The sequence below is a fragment of the Camelina sativa genome, chromosome 11 (assembly GCF_030686135.1).
Source record: "Camelina sativa cultivar CO46 ecotype springtype chromosome 11, ASM3068613v1".
In the NCBI taxonomy this organism is placed as follows: domain Eukaryota; kingdom Viridiplantae; phylum Streptophyta; class Magnoliopsida; order Brassicales; family Brassicaceae; genus Camelina; species Camelina sativa.
Genome location: NC_141890.1, coordinates 34853507 through 34874143, shown reverse-complemented (window position 1 = coordinate 34874143; position 20637 = coordinate 34853507). Strand labels below are relative to the sequence as shown.

Below are 20637 nucleotides of genomic sequence, written 5' to 3'. Positions count from 1 at the left end.
AACCTTACTTCACCTATTAATGCGTTATTGAACAAAATATTAACTAAATCAATTTATTTATTTACTACTATTTGAGTATTTGATCATCTTTTTGTAAAAAGTGACAACATTTTGATAGAAATTTTGGTAAGAGTTGTTCTCTTTTTTGGGGGTGAAAGTGATAACATTCATTGAATGGGTTGGTGTAACCGGTCTGGTAATATCCACGTGTGTAAAATGCACAAACCCAAAACGACACCTTTTTGAAAACGATGACCAAAGACTTGAATTGTTCGATTACCACCTACTAAAAAGTTGAAAGATTCATCATCGTGTCAGGGGTGCCACTGTCTGTGAAAGAGAGAGAGATGGAGGAAGCTCTAAAGATTCAATCTTTGGTCATTTATCCGATCAAATCTTGCCGTGGGATCTCTGTTCCTCAGGCTACCGTAACTCATACTGGTAAAAATTCAAGAACAATCTTCTTCTCTCCCTTTGATTCCTGAGAAAGTATAAAAGCTCTTTTTTTTTTTAATAAATGGTATGATAGTTAATTTCTGAGATTTTGATCTGTTTATGTGAAGTTACAAGTTATGTGTTTTGATGATGGTAATAAAGGGTCTTGTTTGACTTGAGGCAAAGTGAATTTTTTTTTTGAGAGAGAGAGAGTGAACGAGGTTTCCGGTAGAATGAGAGTAAACAATAAAATTCTCTCTTTTTGTTTGTTGGTATGAACATTAGATTGTTCTCTCTCATTGTGATGAATATGATGATACATTTGATGATACTATAAAGTGTCTTGCTTGATTGGATGGAAAGTGATCAATTTTTCTGAGAAAGTGAAGGACTAAAATCTTCCCTTATTTGTTGGCATGAACACTGAAGTTTCAGTATGGGTGTGAATAATGAAATGTTTGACTATGAAGCTGTCTTAATGTGGATCTAATGAATATTGTGGAAACTGATGTAGGATTTCAATGGGACCGGTATTGGTTAGTTGTGAACTACAAAGGAAGAGCATACACTCAAAGAGTTGAGCCAAAGCTTGCTCTTGTCGAATCTGAGTTGCCTAAGGAAGCCTTCTTGGAAGATTGGGAGCCAACAAAGGACTCATTTTTGGGTGAGTGTCTGGCTAAACTACGAAAGTTATGTCTGAAATTTTGAGACTCGAGTTTATGTTCTTGATTATTCATTTTGCAGTATTAAATGCCCCTGGTATGAGTCCGTTAAAGATCCCGTTGACTAAGCCAAGCTCGGTGGCAGAAGGTGTGTCCATGTGGGAATGGTCTGGCTCTGCGTTTGATGAAGGAGAAGAAGTTGCTAAATGGTTTTCAGATTATCTCGGAAAACAAAGCCGTTTGGTTCGGTTTAAGAAAGGTTTTGATTTATATTTTTTTTTTGTGAATCTTTTCATTTCAAACATATTTGGATGCAGATCAGTGATCAAGTCTTTTGAAACTTATCTACAGACACTGAAACTAGACCTTCACCTCCTGAGTTTGCAGCAGGTTACTCTACAACATTTGCAGATATGTTCCCCTTTTTGTTTGCATCTCAGGTGAGCCAATACCCACAATTCCAATATCTGTTGATGAGAATACGCATTTGATGTTCTTTTTGCTTTTGGTCCTTAGGCTTCTCTAGACCAGTTGAATACACTTCTGCCAGAACCAGTGCCTATAAACCGTTTTAGACCCAAGTAAACTTTCATTCATCACGAATTCTTAATACCTTCAAGGATGGTTGTTTTGTTCATAATCCGTGGTTTGGTGTTTCTATGTAGCATTCTTGTTGATAATTGTGATCCTTTCGGTGAAGATCTTTGGGATGAAATCAAAATAAACGATTTAGTTTTCCAAGGAGTTAGGCTATGTAGCCGCTGCAAGGTGAATATGATGTGAAAGTAAAGTACACTCAGATTCTCAAGTTGAGGCTTTAACCATTTTGTTCTTTTAGGTACCAACTGTGAATCAAGAAACCGGGGTTCCTGGTGCAGCAGAACCAACTGAAACTCTGATGAAATTCAGATCAGACAATGTGTTAATGCCAGACAAGAAACCGCGTGGAAAGGTTAGATATAAGCTCTTACCTAGTTTTGAGAGAAACTTGTTGGATTCATAATGATGTTAAACCAATTTCAATAAAACTGATATCTTTCGGTTTTTTACGACAGGTTTTCTTTGGTAAGGAGATGGTTTGGAATTGGAACTTAACCAACACTGAAGACAAAGGCAAGAAGACAATCAAAGTTGGTGATACCATCTCTGTCATAAGGAAGATCCCTTCCAGAGCTGAAGCTGCTGTTTAAGTCAAAACATTTTGCTTTTCTTCTTCTTCTTCTGCTGTGTTGTGTTGTATCTCTAAATAAAGTATACAAAGATACTTTCTTTTTCATGTAACTTCCGAACTTCACTTGTTGTTGCATTCACCTTGTTAAAAGTGTGATTTTGTTTGGTTTGAATAAATTTAATTGAAAAAAATTGAGGTTTTCAGAGGACTTGGTTATAGAAATTGAGGTTGAAACTTATCTTTTTATCAAACCAGGAAAAAGGAGACAACATGTGCAATACTACAATACATTAGATTTTCATACTTAGAGATGTCTCATTTTTAACATTTCAACTTATCAGACTCCAAAAGTTGTTGAACAGCAACCAAATCAGGAAGCACAATAGCTCCAGCTTCAGTCCAGTCTTTAGCAGCTTCTGTCTTAAACCTATCAAGCAACAAAGCATGCATCCCTATACTCTTGGCCGGACCATAATCTTTGCGCATACTGTCTCCAATATGCAAAACCTCTTCAGGCGCAATATTATTCCCCGCTCTCTCTAGCGCAAGCTTGTAAATCCTCGGATCTGGTTTCTCTATCCCTTCAATTCCAGAGAACACACCAAAGTCCCACTCTGCCTGAAAAATGAATCAAATGGCAAAAACTGAGTCCAAGTTTTCAAGAACCAAAGAAATTCACAATGACTCCTCTTCACTACCTTGTTCAAACCTAAGGCAGGTAAGATAACTTCTTGATAACGGTACTCCGCATTGCTAACAAGTCCGACTATAAGCCCTTGACTTCGTGCCCATCTTAGAAACGGTCTCGAATCTTGAAACACAGAGTAAGGAGCAGCAGAGCCAAACGTCGAATAGATTCGCCTAAAAATCTTCTCAAATGTCTCCTCATCATACTCATATCCTGCCTAAATAAATCAAAAATCCCATAAACATTCTAAGTTTAAGTAACACACAATACACCAAATATAACAAAAGAATGATTTAAGAATCCAACACAAGTAAGTACCTTGACAAAGGAATCTCTAACACAAGTTTTCCACCAAACAATGTTTGGCATTTTGGCATGAAAACCGAAACAAGGATACTTTTGAGCCATATCTGTATAAGCTAGTTTAAAGCCTTCATGAACTCGTTTATAATCAGGACAATGCAAACCAATAGCTTTAGCAGCCATACAATAGTAATCACCAAGCTCTCCTTTATATGCTATGAGCGTACCAGTAACATCTACTGTGATACACCTTAACTTCGATAAAAGCGACACCGCCATTTTTCAGATTCCTTTCTCTCACACCCCAAATCTGCACAACCAAAAAGATGATCAATTTGGTAACCAGATAGATACAGAGATACGAAATTGAGCTCCTTTTCGTCACCTACCAAAATCGAGAAAAAGGGATTAAATTTTTACAGATTCGAATTCAGGGGTTTTGGCTAAAAAGTGGTGATTTTTTGAATAAACCAACAAGACAAGAAATGGTGGAGTCCTCCAGGTAAAGTATCGATTTTTATTGTCCAAACAAGCGAGATCATATCAAATGTAGGGTCAGCAAAAAAAAAGATGGCTTTTTAGATAGAAACAAAGCAGAAAGCACGGAGATTTGGAAAAACACGTGAAGGAGAGAGACAGAGATTTGAAGTACTTAAGCTTTAGAATCGAAGAAAAATATCTCACATAGATGAAATCGCTATTGCTGCTAATCTTGGTGGTTTCTTCTTTGGGTTTTGCTTGCTTCTTAATAAGCTTTTGAAAGCTATAACACTGAAATGAGATCACCAAGACTAATCTTTTGTGTGATGATGATATATAGACACGAAACTGAACAGTAGAGAGATGCGTGTGATTTGTGATTTTGCGCACACAGAGAAAATTAGGCAGCTATTAGAATTCTTTTAGTCATAATTATTTTTTTACTTTCGTGTAAAAGATGTGTTTCTTGAGAAATCGGACACTCTTAAACACTTTAAAGGTAATTAATTATGCTATATTTGGAGAGCAAGTTTGAGGGTATTTAGGTCATTTTCACATAAGGAAAGAAAAAAAAGAAAAGAATAAACCCATTGGATTGGCAATGGCATGATAGTTGCCTGCTGTATTGTCCGAACCCAACAACGGTTTCAGGTTTTCGATATTTTTCTGTCTTTCTTTTGTCTTCCATTAATATTGAAAATTAATTTGTTAAGATAACAATAATAAAAAAAAGTTCATAGGCCAAGCTTTTTTTATTTTGTTTTTGATAATTATATTTAGGCCAAGCTTTTTTTATTTTGTTTTTGATAATTATATTTAGGCCAAGTAATAATTTAGCAGCATTTCGATTTTATTTGACTTTTTGACAATAACATGTAATACACTCTTTCGTTTGGTAGAGGTATCGATCCAAATAAGCCACCATGCTACAAAAACTAGAGAGTGATTGTTAGGTAGGAATGTTTGAATATGTGCTCAACAAATTCGTTCAACATTTATATACATAATTATTAGTCTATAATAGCTCTAAAATAACATTTTTATATATAACCTTTAGCATAATAAATCTAGCTAGTATTTAAAAGGGATACAATATAATGACTAGACTATATACAGTCAACAACAGAGATAAAGGAGCTTGGATCTATCTATTCAGTGGTGGGAAATAATGAGCAATGCTTGAAGTAGAACCATCACCTTTGCTTTTACTGGTGCTAAGCCGCTTATTAGGGTGTAGGAAACTCCTGAGTTCTCGTTGAATCTCAACTGGTAATTCATTCAAAACTGATTGATCGATTTCATCGATCTTGTAGCCCCAATCTGCTTGTCTTCTCTCTTCTGATTCTTGATTCACTTCACTACTATGGCTGCTGTTACTGAAGTTGGCTCTTTTACTGGTTGAGGGGGACACTGTGGAATCTTCTTGAGTCTCTTGCTTCGTTGGAGGACTTGCATTGTAATTCTTGAAAATATCGACAATTGATGGCATTCCCTACGACCAAATATCCAACAGATCTTAGCAACAGTAGACGATTTTTGTGCACCAAATAAAGCGATGATTTGCTTACTCGATTCTTTTCTTTCGGGTTGTTTATCTTCCGCCCAGTTCTCTTTGTTTGTGAGGTTCTGTTTGATTCTAATTGGGTAGGAACATCCGTTGCTTCACTTGATGGACAAGAGACAACGTCCTGACAAGGAAAGTGCGGAATTGGTTCTTCAAGGACACACCACTTGACTAATATGACAAGTTAAAAACATATACCAAGCTCTCGAGTCATTCAAATACTACAGGCCCTCCTAACCAATAACTTCTTTACCAGTTATAATTGCAAAAGAATCTCATCACATTTCTATTCCTTTGAAAGTTGAAACTGAGAAAGTAATTGAGCCTAAATATGTTTAGCCTCTTTGCTAGATCACACTTCTAAGAAAGGCTTATTATATGCTTTAGAGTAATGAGAACTAAGAGCTGATACCTTTTCAGAGACTAAATCGACGTCTTTATCTGGAGTTTCAAAATTAGGCAAAGTATAAGTTACACCGGTGTCTTCCTCAGGTATTACTGCTGCTTGGGTTTCTGTTGATATCTGTTCTGAACAACCTTCACTAGCTGCACCAGTTGCAGGAAAAATCACGACTTTAAATTACCAGAATCAATAGAGAAATAGAAAGTTCTGGAATTATACTCAAAAACTTTGGCGTACCTGAAGGAGTCACCACATGATCTTGAACACAACCATCTACTGAACGAGAAGGAACAGTAGATTGACTTTGAAAATATCTCATGATCGAGCTTGTTCCCTACGGTCGTAAAATATCACTTCTAACAAATCAGTGAAGAAACAAGGTAATATCTGAAAGTGAGCAATAGTTAGCAGAGATTTAGAAGCTACAAGGACTTACAGATGGTATATCAACAATTTTACTTGCAGAAACAGAAAGGCCTGTTATTCTCCATGTCTCTTGCTTATTTCCTTGAGGTTTGCTCCCGAAAGGTCCCATGTACTCACGTAAGGCAGCATGGAACAGATTAAAGGCATCTTCTTGGATTTTGGTTACTCCAAATCTCAGCGGACATGATTTTGAAGGAAATTTCTTATGAGAATCTGAATCCCTTGACTGCATCATTTTTCAAGACAGAAATATGTTTTCAGTCGTAGTCTTTCGCAGAGAAAAACGATAAATAAGTAATTTTTTATGAAAAACTACATAACCAAGAGAAATATAAGTACTTTGAAAGCGCTAGCATGAAGGGTAAGGGTACTGGCAATCCGCTTATTCTGCTCCAAGTCAGAACTGAGGCGCTCGCTTAGTTCTTCGGAAAGCTGATTCAGCCAATGCTGAACCTAAAAGTATAACAGAGAAGACAACAATGATACTATAAACTAGTTATATGATATGACCAAAGAGAAGACCGATCTACATTTTCTAGTATCTATCCAAAAATTTTCAGTTTTATATGAACGTGCTCTTATGACCTATAAACTGAACCAACTGATAAAAATGGAAAAAGGCGTAATCTGCTTGAGATTCTAGTCTTACATTTGAGAGTGACTTCAAAGCACGAGGTCCGGGAAATGTCTTCCCTGAACCATGACTTTTTGGGAGAAGGCGACCTTGCACTTCTTCTCCACTGATCCCTCTTGAGATATTCCATAACCAAGTACTACAAGTCAGAGGAAAAGAAGTATTAATTAACTTGTTTACTGGAAAGACGGAATCAGAAAAACAAGCACAAGCCATATATTCTTATAATTTTTATTTTTACGCACATAAGCGGTTATTAGGGAAGATAACACAAATCTTACTAGGCTAGACGGCAACAAGGTATTAATGGAAAAATGGTTTAAAATCTCCAAAAATCTGCAATAGCCTAACAGTACAGAAGAACAAGTTTCTGTACCCCGTATTTGATCCATTATGTTCTTGCAGCTTTGTTTCAGAAAATTGCAACAAGTCCCCTACAGTGTCAACTCCCAGATCAGTTTGCAAGCTAGTGCCCAGCTTTCCTCCCAGCTGTTTCCTGCAAGACTAAACTAAATAATTGTCAACAGTAACTAACGATTGTATGATGCATGAACAGAGATACAAGAAGCAATGCACAATTTAGGACCGTCTTAAACCTTTTGGAACACAACTATATTGATATTGAAACAATTATCAAATGACATATGCACTGAAATCAGTAAAATTGGTGAGCCTTACTTACATTTTCTTTATTGGCAAGGAACTGAGTAGTTCCTGCACAGCTGCATATGGTACAACGATTTGCTGGGCAGGTTTATTCATCCCACTAGCAAGTTTAGCTAGCATCTGATTGTAAAAGAAAAAAGAAAAAAGAAAAGTAAAAAGCTTCTTGCCTTGTTATGGGCTATGCCAGCAGAACAAGTAAACTCAGTCTCCTTAAGCACCTGTTTCCGGAGATCTGAAACAATGATAATTCCACAACTTAATAACTTATCACGGCGATCAGCATCTTTTCGACATAGCCAATCACGGACACTCTCCTCGAAATCATCTCCATCCTGAATCAAAGCCAAAAGATTGTATCAAAGTAATTAATAAGTTTCAGATCATTATATTGACAATCAACTATATATTCTTGATAAAGATTAGACCTTTCTGCTTATTCCGAGAATATGGGATTTAAGAACTTCTTTGTCCATCAATTCCAAACTCTCTGGAGGTGCATCAGCAAGCATACTTTCTGCTGCATCAGTGAGGTCAAGATACACTTCATCAATTGAAGCCCTCTCACATTTACCGCTTTTTGCTAGAATCGAAACAACCTGCAGAGAGACACATAGAACAAAAATGACTTTAGCAAATGTCACTGTTTAAACAATTTAAACATGTAATCCGTGCTTCCATCAACCTCAGAACCCGCACTTCGATATAAATTCAGGTCAGCTTTACCACGAGCAACAGGAACTTGAACCAATTGAATTTCAGGGCAAGCAGCTTTAGCCTCATCACCTCTCATTGACCTGAAAACTCCATCCAAAACACCGTTTTTTTTTTATAAACCCGAATAAGGATTGATACAATTGAGATCTTTGAACAGACTAACCGCTTTACGCCACATTTACGTGCTTCATAGCTAACAGCAATCAAACCACCACCTTGCCATTCGTTGTACTGTACAACTGCAGTAGGAAGTCCTCGCAACTCTGGTTGCTTCCTTTGCTCCACTTTTCAGAAAATAGAAACAAATTCAAAGTTTTGGTTTTTTTTGTAATCCAAGTTCAAAATCCCCAAAATTTGGTAATTTCCTCCAAATCCCTAAACAAACACATCAATAACGCCAACGAGAAAAGAAAAAAAGAAGCCCTTTTTCACAGACATTGACAAAACCCATAAATTCAACAGTTCAAAATTCGATTCGGATGAGCAATAAAGTCAGTTGCTTTATCTCACTAAAGCGTGAAGCGGACTGTGGATAACTCGAATTAGAGGGAGAGAGAGACCTTGAACGTAGAAGCAATCCATGTCCACATGAGCGATAACCCTAGCATCCGATGTCTCCGGTCTCGCTACCGGCATTTCTTCACGAAATTGAATCTCTGGTGAGTTCCAAAATCAGAGTAATGAGAGAGAGAGAGAGGACGGATTAGGGGAAAACGTGTTTTTTTTTTTTCCTGAGGAGGAATGGCGCGCGAAAATAAATAATTAGGAGGTCGATCAATTAAAAAAATATACAAATTTACATTGCGAACCCTGAAAAGCAACTAAGCCTCTTTTAAGACTTTAAAACAATATTTTTAAAACCAGACCGAAAAGTAAACCGGTTAAACCGCGGATCAATTAGTTTATTAGTTTATTTATATGCTATGAACAAAACATACATAATTATTAATTACTAAACAACTAAAAATAATATTTTAAATGATTAGATAAAATAAATAGGTAATTTTTTTAATAAATAACAACGTATACTTATAATATGGTCTGAGTTTGAAGTGTGCTAAAAATAAAATATTCTAATTTGATATTGATCCGTTGGTCCGACCCGCCGGTTCAACCACCGGTTCACGGGGTTTTGCGGGTTTTTCCGGTTTTTTGCGGATTTTTATTTGTCCAGTTTTAAGAGGTAACCCGGACCGGCAGATTTTTATTTGTCCAGTTTTAAGAGGTAACCCGGACCGGAAATGTCTACTGAGTCGTGGTTGGACCGGTCCGACCGGCCAGCCCGGTCCGGGTTTCAAAACATTGCTTTAAAACCATTTAAAAGTTTTAAAAGCATTTTATTTGCCAATCAAACTTTTATGACTTTTTATTTTTTAAAGTTTCAACAGCCACTTAAATTTTTTTCTTCTTTAATTTCCTTTATTTTTTAAAGCTTCAAAATGACGCTTTAAAACCAACAAATTTTAAAAACTTTTTTTTTCTTCCTCCATCATAATTAAAAATTCTCTATAAATTTATATATATTTTTGCACCAACTTTTTTTTATAGATTAATTATCAGCATTTTTTGTTTTGATATCCACTTCTCTTCACAAATCTATTATTTTTTTCATCATTTTTGTATTTTCTCACAATTTTGTTATTACTAAAATTACAGTCAGAGCTTTTAAAGTTTTTTTTTTAACAATCAGATTTTAACAGTTAAAGTATCTACAACCAAATTTTTACAGTTAAACTCTCTACAGCTATAAATAACAGTCATTACAAATCAAGGCCTAAATTATGCAAAAACAAGCCAGTATTTTAAAAAACTTTAATCAACAACAACACATTTCTTATGAATTTAGGCTGTTATTGGGTTATTGATTTGTATATATGTATATAGAATTTGCAAATTCTTATTAATTGTGAAAATCAAAACACATAAATTTTGAAATAACATCTGTTAAGCTGGATTTGAATACTTCTATTTTTCAATTTCAAATAGAATATATTGTAGATTTTAAAATCCAAAAACAAATATCAAATTCGTAACACTTTTTTTTAAAAAAGCTAACCAATTGAGTTATTACTTCACAAATAAAAAATTTAGTGTGGATGAAATAGTATAAGTATTTGGAAACTTAAAAACGCATATGACATTATATTTCAAAATTCAAACGCAAATCTAATTCTTATACTAAATCATATGCCAAGATCATGTCGATGGAATTGTCGAGCTGTTGACTAATTATGCGATCATCAATCTTGATGATTTGATATTTTAAAGTTTTTTAAGGGGAAATTTTTAAGTTTTTCAAGGGGATGCAATAAAAACAATTGATAAAGAAAATGGTTTAGAAATCTTGTATAAAGTAAGAAAGTTAGAGATTCGTCTCCTAAAACTTATAAAAATAACATAATATGAAATATATGATTTAATTATAAAAACGAGTGTAAAATATTTATAAGTTTGGTAGTACTAAGGAGTTAACTAATATCTATCAAACTCTAAAAAAATATATTTTCTGTACACTTTTTTTCAAGTGATAATAATAATATTTCATAATTTTATTCATGTTAATTTTTTTTTGAATTCTTGATGCAAACGCAAAATAAGGTCTTGAATAATTGAGGTTTTTTTCGTTTTTTTCCTGTTCAAAAATCTTTTTTCTAGCCTTTATGATATAAAATATAAGGGTTAAAGTGGTGGACACGTAGAGGGTGGAGATTAGAAGTTAGATTAATGGTTGAGATTAGAGCTCAAGACTGAAGAACACTTTAAAGGAAGCTGAAGCTCATTGTACAGATCATATCGCAAAAAATTGTGAAAATTTGTTAGCTTCTTCTTTTCTATAATTCTCGGTTGTTAGAGAGTTCTTTGTGAATTCTCTTGGTGTCTTCCTCATTGATGCTAGGGTTGTTTTTCATCTATACTCTAGCTATTTGAGAAGTGGATCCCTGTTTTACGAATATTGATTCAATCGTTTGATTTGTTCTTAACTGAGACATTGTTGAGTTTTCTATAACAACTTATAATCTTCACCCTCCATGTGTCCATCACTTTAACCCTCATATTCTATATCACTTTAAAGCATTAAGATTTTGGTAAATTGGATTTCATACAAAAGTCAAAGTATCTAAAATATAATGGAGAATATGTTTTTTTCCTAATGTTTCTAGCAAAATCCGAAATCCCACTTAAGTGAGTTGTTGAGATTTTCTTCTATACGAATTTTAATATAATATCCCTTACCGCGATTAATGCTCGGACATAATAGCCTTGCCACGGCCGGCTAACTAAAACCATTATTCCGTTAAGGAAGGATAATTTTGGCTCGGACATTCAAAGGGGCAATACAAAGGAGCGATGAGGCACACCTAACGACCAAAAAGGAAATGCCATATCAGGATTGATTCTCCGTCAAATGGAAAAAATGGTATGGAAGGCTAGGCTATCGACAATGTCCCTAAGTTGGTCGAGGAACCTATAGGTAAGATCTTAGGATTAGATATATCTAGGAAGCCTTAACTGGTCTAGGAATTTAGGAAGGGTTAAGGAAGTTGGACTAAGGAAGGTTGGTGTGGATTAAGTTCGATTGTTGGCCATGGCAGTACCAGCGGACATAGGCGATCCGGACAGTGACGGTACATGCTAACGGGGGTTACTATTAGTAATCTAGACGATGGTAGTACTAGCTGACGCGGATTGTCATTAGTAGCCCGAATAACGGTGGCACCGGCCAGCGGGGAATGGCCATCGGTGAGGCGAATAGTGGTATCGCCGGTCGATGTGGGTTACCCTCGGTAATTTGCACGAATAAAGGACTGGTCCGATACGTATCATTCTCTTAGGCTAGTATGCGAGCAGGTACCCTTACACTTCACCCACCAGTTCGGTACCCGGTGGTGGGACACGGTCGTACCGGTAGTCTGTCCGATATAAGGACGCTAGCTAAGGGAATGGACGGCCAGGATCGTCCCCAAGGTGATGCTTATCTGATCAGCATCCGTCCTTATCCATATGGTCGTGATGCTTATCCAAAACCGTCGTCCTTATCCATTCGTCATGTGTCGCCACCGGAGCTGCGAAGAGTGTCCGCCATGTGTCGCGTCAAGGACCTTCATGTGCCACGTCCTGCTTGGGGTAACCGACCTTGGAAGGCTATACGAGCGTGCGGAGAGCAGCAAAGCGCGGGAAAAATCAAGGTGAGTTTCCTGATCGCGTGTGAGTAGCACGTGAATAGGCTAGTTTAATTTTAGTTTATTAATTATTTAATTGAGATTAGTCTTAATTACTTGATTAGTTTAGGATTAAGTTAGTTAAGTAGGATTAAGGTAGTTAATCAAGGTTAAGTTAGTTAATCATGATTAAATTAGATAATTATGATTAGGTTAGGTTAGTTAGGATTAAGGCTACTTAACCATGTTCTGATACCACGCTTGTAACACCCCCGACCTGTCCTAAATATAAGAACAAATCCGGAGCGCTACGTAGGACTCTCGTAGTCGGCCAACCAAAGCTTTCGGAATGAATCCAATTACCCTGGTCATCCAACTGCGAGCGCCCGACCTCTCGAACACGGCCTAAGGCTTTGCAACCCGTACCGCGAGCGAGAGTTGTGTTAAGTCCGGACAAGACTTAATATCAGTTGGAATAACCATTTAGCTTTTGGAAAATTTGAGTCTTTACATATATATAATAAACGCGAAAATCGTTACCAAAACATTTATATAGCTTTCGGATCCTCTTTGAAAACCATACATAATATACATAGTAAGAATTTACAAAAGCTGTAAAACCTACATTGATTCGCCTAGGTCACGTTGCTTTTTCTACGAAGATCTTTTGGATAAGGATTCCTGGAAAAATGAAGTAGAATCATAAGTAATCTAGCATTACTTAGTGAGGCCGATATCTAAGGTAATCCTACCCGTGATACCTATGGAAATCCTACCCCTCTACCCAAGGAAATCCTACTCATCTACCCATTCCTAAGCAGCAAGCAATCCAGACCCAGAAAACAAACAAAGATACAATGCAACAAGCAACGAAATGCAATACATGAAGACTTGAATTTAAGTATGCAGCGGAGATAATAAATATGCATGCTTCTATTCTAAACTGGGCCCATATCGAATACATGATCTCCCAAGGCAATGCCTCCCACCCCTAGACACAAAGTCTAAAAATGATATACATTCCGTCATACTACATCGTCATGTAGCGTCCGGTCGGGCATGACCCGCTCTGAACCTTCGTAAGCCATAACGTTACAGAGTTACACGCAACGCACAACAGACGACCGGATCCTCATGATTCGCCTAATACTAGCTACTTAGACACAAGTAACTAACATGCATGCAAGCAATCAGACAGCATAACGACAATGCGACTAAACGTCCAGCATCACGGCTATGCCATCGCGACACTATAACAAACCACAACACATGCAATAAGATAATGTACTAATGGAACAATGCAAGCGGTACCTAACTTGATGCACACAAATATCATACCACAAGCAATATCGCAAACAAGAATATCAAGTCACACAAGGAATCGCGTACCAATCAATCACACACTAATAACCAAGCAGATCCGTACCTAAGCACTAATGGCTACTAAACAGTTCTAACTTATATGCTAAACGCTAAGCATTCCTAATCAAACACTAATCACCGCTAAACAATCCTAATCCTAATGCTAATCGCTAAGTAGTTCCAACTTAAGCGCTAATTACCATCCTAATCTTAATCAGCATCTTAATCCCAGTTAACTAACCTTAATCCTAATTAACCAACCTAATCATAATTATCTAATTTAATCATGATTAACTAACTTAACCTTGATTAACTACCTTAATCCTACTTAACTAACTTAATCCTACTTAACTAACTTAATCCTACACTAATCAGGTAATTAAGACTAACCTCAATTAAATAATTAATAAATTAAACTAGCCTATTCACGTGCTACTCACACGCGATTGGGAAACTCACCTTGATTTTTCCCGCGCTTTTCTGCTCTCCGTGCGCTCGTCCTAACACTAAGGTTTTAAGGTAAGGTTTCGGGTGTGAGGAGAAATGGACGGGGAGGGGGGTTTATATAGCCTCCCAAGGTCGGTTACCCCAAGTAGGACGTGGCACAGGACGATCCTTGACACGACACAAGGCGGACACTCTTTGCAGCTCCGGTGGCGACACATGGCGAACGGATAAGGACGACGGTTTTGGATAAGCATCACGACCATATGGATAAGGACGGATGCTGATCAGATAAGCATCACCTTGAGGACAATCCTGGCCATCCATTCCCTTAGCTAGCGTCCTTACATCACGACCGTCCATCCGTTAGCGTACCGGTATGACCGTGTCCCACCACCGGGTACCGAACTGGTGGGTGAAGTGTAAGGGTACCTGCTCGCATATCAGCCTAAGAGAATGATATGTACCGGACCAGTCCTTTATTCGTGCAAATTACCGAGGGTAACCCACATCAACCGGCGATACCACTATCCGCCTCACCAATGGCCGGTGCCACCGTTATTCGGGCTACTAATGACAATCCGCGTCAGCTAGTACTACCATCGTCTAGATTACTAATAGTAACCCCCATTAGCATGTACCATCACTGTCCGGATCGCCTATGTCCGCTGGTACTGCCAAGGCCAACAATCGAACTTAATCCACACCAACCTTCCTTAGTCCAGCTTCCTTAACCCTTCCTAAATTCCTAGACTAGCTAAGGCTTGCTAGATAAATCTAATCCTAAGATCTTACCTATAGGTTCCTCGACCAACTTAGGGACATTGTCGATAGTGATATCTTGTGTTTTTGTTGGGTTTTAAGCCTTGTTTTTGGTTAGTTTTGTTGCATAATCTTGTCATTCTAGGTTGTTTTAGGAGCATATGCATCTAGTGTATTATCTCTCAGGTTCTTGGAGTAATCTCACTACATTTGGAGTATTTGGACTTGTTTTGGAGCAAAGAAGAGTGAAGTTGGAGAAGTGACAAGGAATCAGGGACCATGTGCGGCCGGACCAAGCGACCAAACCATGGCCATGTGTCCCAACCGGCCATCCCTCATCGGCCAAAGCACAACCGATGCCACTTTTGGACGTCAAAGTCAAGGACCGCACGCGGCCATGGCGATCGGCCAAACGGTGGCCGAGTGAAGAAAGCGGTCCAGCACATGCGGCCAAACGGTGGCCGATCGAGTTCAAGATGCCAAGGACAAGAGACGCACGCAACCACCTCACGCGGCCAACAACTGGCCGATCGAATCCTTCACGCCACGGATAGGAGCTACCAGCGGCCAAGAGCAGCTACTATCACAAGGAAGGATTGGTCAACGAAGCTGGATGATGCTCTATGGGCATATAGAACTGCCTATAAGACACCTATTGGAACTACTCCATTCAACCTTCTCTATGGGAAATCCTGTCATTTGCCAGTTGAATTAGAGTATTAAGCAATATGCGCGGTCAAGCTTCTTAACTTTGATATCAAGAATGCTGTTGAGAAACGCCTTGTGAAATTGAATGAACTGGAGGAGATCCGCCTTGAAGCTTATGAGAGTTCCAAAATCTATAAGGAGAGGACAAAGGCATTTCATGACAAAAGAATTCTTCCAAGGGTTTTCAAGGAAGGAGATTTGGTGTTGCTCTTCAATTCCCGCTTGAAGCTATTTCCAGGAAAGCTCAAATCCCGCTGGTCGGGACCATTTAAGATCAAAGAATTTCGACCTTATGGAGCCTTTGTGTTGCTGAACAAGGCTGGCAAAGAGTTTGTGGCTAATGGTCAGAGGTTGAAGCACTACTTGGCTAATGACTTCATTGAGGAGGGAACAACAGTTTCTCTCTCCGAACCTCAAGACGCCTAAGCGGTGTGGTAACGTCAAGCTTAGAGACGTAAAACAAGAGCACTTGGCAGGAATTCCCATGGTATCCTTATGTACATATCTTCTTAATTTCTTTTAGTTTGTGTGTTTTTGTGTTTGGAAAATTTTGGGAGACTTGTGTGGATTTAGTTCTTAAACAGATGGAGTAAATGGTATTGTGAATCGGTCAAGGGAGGGTCGATTGATACCATCGGTTGTACCAATCGGCTAGAGCCTGGCCGATTGAGAGTTCCTGAGTATGTTGAAGTTTCGACCCAGAGCTACCAGCGTCCAAGAGCAGCGGCCAAGTGAAGGGCGATTGAAGCCATCGGTCAAAGCCAGCGGCCAAACCATGGCCAATTGAACTCTCCACGACGAGAACAGGAGCCATCAGCGGCCACCACCATCGGCCAGAAGCTGGCCGGTTCACACTTGTTTTGGTTTTTATCCGGGTTTGACCCACTTTGTTTTGGGTTGACCCGGGTTCCCTTCTATTTTGCTATAAATACTCGAACCCTATTAAGGGGAGACTTATCTTTGTTTTATCTCTTGTTTAACAGCTTTTAGGGTTCTTAAACTTGTTTACTCTTGGTTTGTGGATTGATTGAGCACTTCTAAGTTTTTAATAGCAATTTCTTCTTCAAATCTCTTAATCTATAATCTCTTATTATGATTTCACAAAGATCAAACTCTTTCCTTTGTGTGATCATGATGATGAGTGAGTAGATCCTTTAGAACTTTGGGCTGGGTAGATTAGGGAGATAGATGATTGATCTTTGATGTCTAGGGCTTTATTTATGTGTTTCCTATCTTGTTTAGTGTTAATAATGCTAGATAGCCTTGATCAAGCTTGAATCTAGACATTAGGATTTTCCATGCCCATAAGGTGTTTGATGAAATTCCTGAACCAAACTATTCAAGAGCTTTGCATTCCTAGCCAATGGAAATTGATGATTAGGGTACTTAGTGGTATTTAGACTTATTTATAATGCATGCTTACCTTGTGATTGCCTTTGGAAATTGTTGATTATCACTTGATTAGCATAAGATCTTTATCATGGAAAGCACTGATTTTCATAAGTGTTCTTAGCCATAGGATTGTTCTTGATTGTTGCTTAGACATCTATGATTGGTTAGCTATCTCCCAATTCAATTACCTTGCCCAAGGTTCACCTGTTTAATCTTGATTTAAAGTTTGTTCTTAGTTGTGTCCTTGTTTGTTTTAAAATTTTATTGCTTTGAGTTTGCTTTGTTCTCTTTCTTTAATACATTTTGTTAGTTAAGACTGTCACAATAAACCAATTCCTGTTTAAGTTTAGATTAAGCATCTTTGTGCATTCTTAGTGAGTTGATTAATGCAGATTGTGGATTGATAATTTAATTGAAGTAAAAGTACTACATCAATTTTGCGCCGTTGCCCATTTGCATTCAATTTGACCATTAGGATTTCAACTTTGCTTGAGCCTATTCATTTCCTTTACATTGTTACTTGCTTGGTTTGCTTTGGTGTTTTGATTTCTTTTTTTCAAGATGTATGAACTTGAGAAGTCAAGGCCAAGGAGACTTGATTGAGGGGTTGACGACATGTATCGTTTTGAGCGAGAGAATCGCCGGTTAGAAAGACAAGCTATGGACAACAACTCTCCACCTCCTGCTGGTCATAATGGAAATGACCAGCACAATGATGACCAAGCTCCTCTCCATCCTCCAAGACAACCAAGAGTCATTGGAACTTTTGATCAACCAAACATTCATGGGAACCGCATGAGAATTAGAGCACCTCCTGTTGAGAACAATAACTATGAGATCAAGTCAAGTCTTATCAGCATGGTGCAAAGCTCAAAGTTTCATGGTTTGCCTATGGAAGACCCTCTTGACCATTTAGATCAGTTGGACATGATGTGTGGGACAGTGAAAATCAATGGTATCTCTGAAGATGCATTCAAGCTCCGCCTCTTTCCGTTTTCTCTTGGAGATAGAGCTAGGACTTGGGAGAAGAACCTACCTGTGGGATCAGTCACCTCTTGGGATCAATGCAAGAGAGCTTTCCTATCCAAGTTTTTCTCTACTACAAGAACAGCAAGGTTAAGGAATGACATATCAAGCTTTGCTCAAAAGGAAAATGAGAGTTTTTGTGAAGCATGGGAGAGATTCAAGAGCTATACTATGCAATGTCCTCATCATGGTTTCTCCAAGGAGTCTCTTCTCAGCACATTATACAGAGGGGTGCTACCAAAGATAAGGATGTTGCTTGACACAACAAGTAATGGTAACTTTCTTGGCCAAGAGGTTGATGTTGGTATGACTTTGGTGGAGAATCTTGCACAAAGTGATGGAAACTATGGGGAGGATTATGATAGAACTCCAAGAGATCATTCCGATATGAATGAGCAGCACCGCAAGGAGATCAAAGCATTGAATGACAAGATGGATAAAATGATTCTTGTCAATCAAAAGCCAGTCCACTTTGTTACAGAGAGTGATGTCTATCAAGGGTATCAAGAAGGTGTGGAAGCTTGTGTTGAAAGACAAGAAAAGGTCAATTATGTAGGTGGACAAGGGTATAACAAGTTCAATCCCAATTACCGCAACCACCCTAACCTCTCTTACCGCAGCACCAATGTGGAGAACCCACAAGATCAGAGTTATCCACCACAAAAACCACCTGGTTTTCCTTCCCAACCCAACTATCAGCCAAAACCTCAAGGGAACTATCAAGCTAAGCCTCAAACCTATTCCCAACCTCAGCAACAAATGAATACACCACACCTTCAAGGTCAAGGAGATGACACAAATGCTCTACTTAGACAAATCCTAGAAGGCCAAGGGAGAAATGCCATTGAAATTGCCACACAAATGAAGAACATGCACCACAAGGTTGAGAATGTTTATGGTGAGTTAAATGCTAAGATTGAAAGGTTGGAAACACAAGTCCAGGGACAAACTTCTTCCTCTTCACCAAAACAAATGGGTTCATTACCAGGAAAACCAGAACCAAATCCCAAAGAGTACATCAATGCCATAATGCTGAGGAGTGGTAAACAACTAGCTACTAATGGTCTCAATAGGGACATTGAGACTAAAGGAGGGGAGGTAGTGGCTGATATTAAAGATGAGGATGAGTTGGTAGTGAAAGACTTGGGTAAAGAAAAATAAACTGATGAAGTTGTGGTTGACAAAGGCAAGAGTAAAGTGGTTGAGGAACCAAAGCAAGACAACACCATTGATGAAGTTTTCAAGAAGAATAAAGAGATTGCCAAGGAGACTCTATTTGTACCTCCACCTTATGAGCCAAGACTGCCATTTCCTAGTAGGTTTAAGAAGCAACAAGTGGACAAGTATATAGCTAAGTTTAATGCTCAAATGAAAGATGTTGCCATCACAATGCCAATCATTGATGCATTTTTGCTGAACCCATCATACAATTAGTTCCTCAAAGATGCAGTTATGGAAAAGAAGAAAGCTCTTCCAGGAATGGTAGGGTACCTAGGCGCCTGGTGCACTGTCCGTGTCGTCCACCGGGATCACTTCGCCTAGAAGATCCGTCCCAAGTGCTCGTACAGCTGGAGTCTCCATTCATGCCATGTCGATCAAGGTAGGTGAAGGAAGTGTGAACTCTGGAACATCCAGGGGTGGTTCAGGGATATCTCCAAAGTTTAAGTCCAGAAGGTCGTCTCCATCTATCGGGGGTGCGTATGCATAGGGACTGGGCACTATGGTCGGTGTAGCAGAGCTATCCGAAGAGATGTCGATGACACTCGATGGTGCCCCAAATGCCCGTAGAGACTGAAAGGACCCTGAGGAGATACTGATGTAATCCTCCACCATCATAATCTCCTTCTCCTCCAGCTCTGGTTCCAAGCAAACACATTCTTCCAAACTTTCCAGGACTTCCAGGACCTTCTTCTCGGGAGTAATTTCCCTAAGTGTTCCGACTGGCTTCTGAAGAGTATCCTTTGCAGTGCTAGATCCACAATCAGCAACAGTCCTCGAGGACTCCCCCCTAACAACCTCACGGTAGAGGACGCGGACGTGGTAGTAGCCGTGGACGCGGCAGGTGGTAGTAGTCGTGGACGCGGCAGGTTGGGAAGAGGGGGTAGGACTATGGGTCTACCGCCCCCAGGGTACTACTACCGTGAGGTTGTTAGGGGGGAGTCGTCGAGGACTGTTGCTGATTGTGGATCTAGCACTGCAAAGGATACTCTTTGGAAGCCAGTCGGAACACTTAGGGAAGTTACTCTTGAGAAGAAGGTCGTGGAAGTCCTGGAAAGTTTGGAAGAATGTATTTGCTTGGAACCAGAGCTGGAGGAGAAGGAGATTGTGATGGTGGAGGATTACATCAGTATCTCCTCAGGGTCCTTTCAGTCTCTATGGGCATTTGGGGCACCATCGAGTGTCATCAACATCTCTTTGGATAACTCTGCTACACCGACCATAGTGCCCAGTCCCTATGCATACGTACCCCGATAGATGTAGATGACCTTCGGGACTTAAAATTTGGACATATCCCTGAACCACCCCTGGATGTTCTGGAGTTCACACTTCCTTCACCTACCTCGATCGACATGGCATGGATGGAGACTCCAGCTGTACAAGCACTTGGGACGGATCTTCTAGCCACAGTTATCCCGG

At 38.9% G+C, this 20637-nt stretch overlaps 4 protein-coding genes and 1 non-coding gene across 9 annotated transcripts; 2 read left to right on the top strand and 3 right to left on the bottom strand.

Moving 5' to 3' along the window:
• The first annotated feature begins 45 nt into the window (after positions 1 to 45).
• On the top strand, positions 46 to 2537 carry LOC104724959 (uncharacterized). Of its 2 annotated transcripts, XM_010443534.3 has the most exons (8): positions 46 to 441; positions 950 to 1099; positions 1180 to 1356; positions 1449 to 1537; positions 1614 to 1678; positions 1763 to 1865; positions 1936 to 2049; positions 2153 to 2537. In XM_010443534.3, the coding sequence occupies exons 1-8, from the start codon at positions 348 to 350 to the stop codon at positions 2285 to 2287; spliced, it is 927 nt and encodes a 308-aa protein (XP_010441836.1). In that variant the 5' UTR covers positions 46 to 347; the 3' UTR covers positions 2288 to 2537. The 2 variants fall into 2 exon arrangements, with proteins under 2 accessions (XP_010441836.1, XP_087330738.1); XM_087474612.1 differs by lacking the exons at positions 1614 to 1678; positions 1763 to 1865 and having other exon boundaries at positions 177 to 441; positions 2153 to 2512.
• Positions 2491 to 4229, bottom strand: LOC104724958 (uncharacterized). 3 transcript variants are annotated; one of them, XM_010443531.3, is made up of 4 exons: positions 3944 to 4229; positions 3275 to 3569; positions 2967 to 3173; positions 2491 to 2886 (listed from the first exon to the last, which is right to left on the bottom strand). In XM_010443531.3, the coding sequence occupies exons 2-4, from the start codon at positions 3536 to 3538 to the stop codon at positions 2590 to 2592; spliced, it is 768 nt and encodes a 255-aa protein (XP_010441833.2). In that variant the 5' UTR covers positions 3539 to 3569; positions 3944 to 4229; the 3' UTR covers positions 2491 to 2589. The 3 variants fall into 3 exon arrangements, with proteins under 3 accessions (XP_010441833.2, XP_010441834.2, XP_010441835.2); XM_010443532.3 differs by having other exon boundaries at positions 3649 to 4198; XM_010443533.3 differs by having other exon boundaries at positions 3275 to 3644; positions 3944 to 4129.
• A 459-nt stretch (positions 4230 to 4688) lies between these two features.
• LOC104724957 (DNA polymerase eta-like) lies at positions 4689 to 8885 on the bottom strand. Of its 2 annotated transcripts, none has more exons than XM_087471281.1 (14): positions 8707 to 8885; positions 8310 to 8430; positions 8115 to 8226; positions 7858 to 8028; positions 7600 to 7764; positions 7449 to 7552; positions 7143 to 7262; positions 6782 to 6905; positions 6472 to 6585; positions 6143 to 6358; positions 5944 to 6040; positions 5716 to 5849; positions 5308 to 5427; positions 4689 to 5231 (listed from the first exon to the last, which is right to left on the bottom strand). In XM_087471281.1, the coding sequence occupies exons 1-14, from the start codon at positions 8780 to 8782 to the stop codon at positions 4884 to 4886; spliced, it is 2022 nt and encodes a 673-aa protein (XP_087327407.1). In that variant the 5' UTR covers positions 8783 to 8885; the 3' UTR covers positions 4689 to 4883. The 2 variants fall into 2 exon arrangements, with proteins under 2 accessions (XP_087327407.1, XP_087327408.1); XM_087471282.1 differs by having other exon boundaries at positions 7449 to 7510.
• An 8704-nt stretch (positions 8886 to 17589) lies between these two features.
• On the top strand, positions 17590 to 19434 carry LOC104728594 (uncharacterized). The gene is made up of 2 exons (XM_019232020.2): positions 17590 to 19131; positions 19192 to 19434. Exons 1-2 carry the CDS (start codon positions 17590 to 17592, stop codon positions 19432 to 19434), a joined length of 1785 nt encoding a protein of 594 aa, XP_019087565.2.
• On the bottom strand, positions 18088 to 18194 carry LOC147934826 (small nucleolar RNA R71). Its single transcript, XR_015573313.1, has one exon. It is a non-coding gene; the product is annotated as a small nucleolar RNA R71 (small nucleolar RNA).
• Positions 19435 to 20637: the final 1203 nt, after the last annotated feature.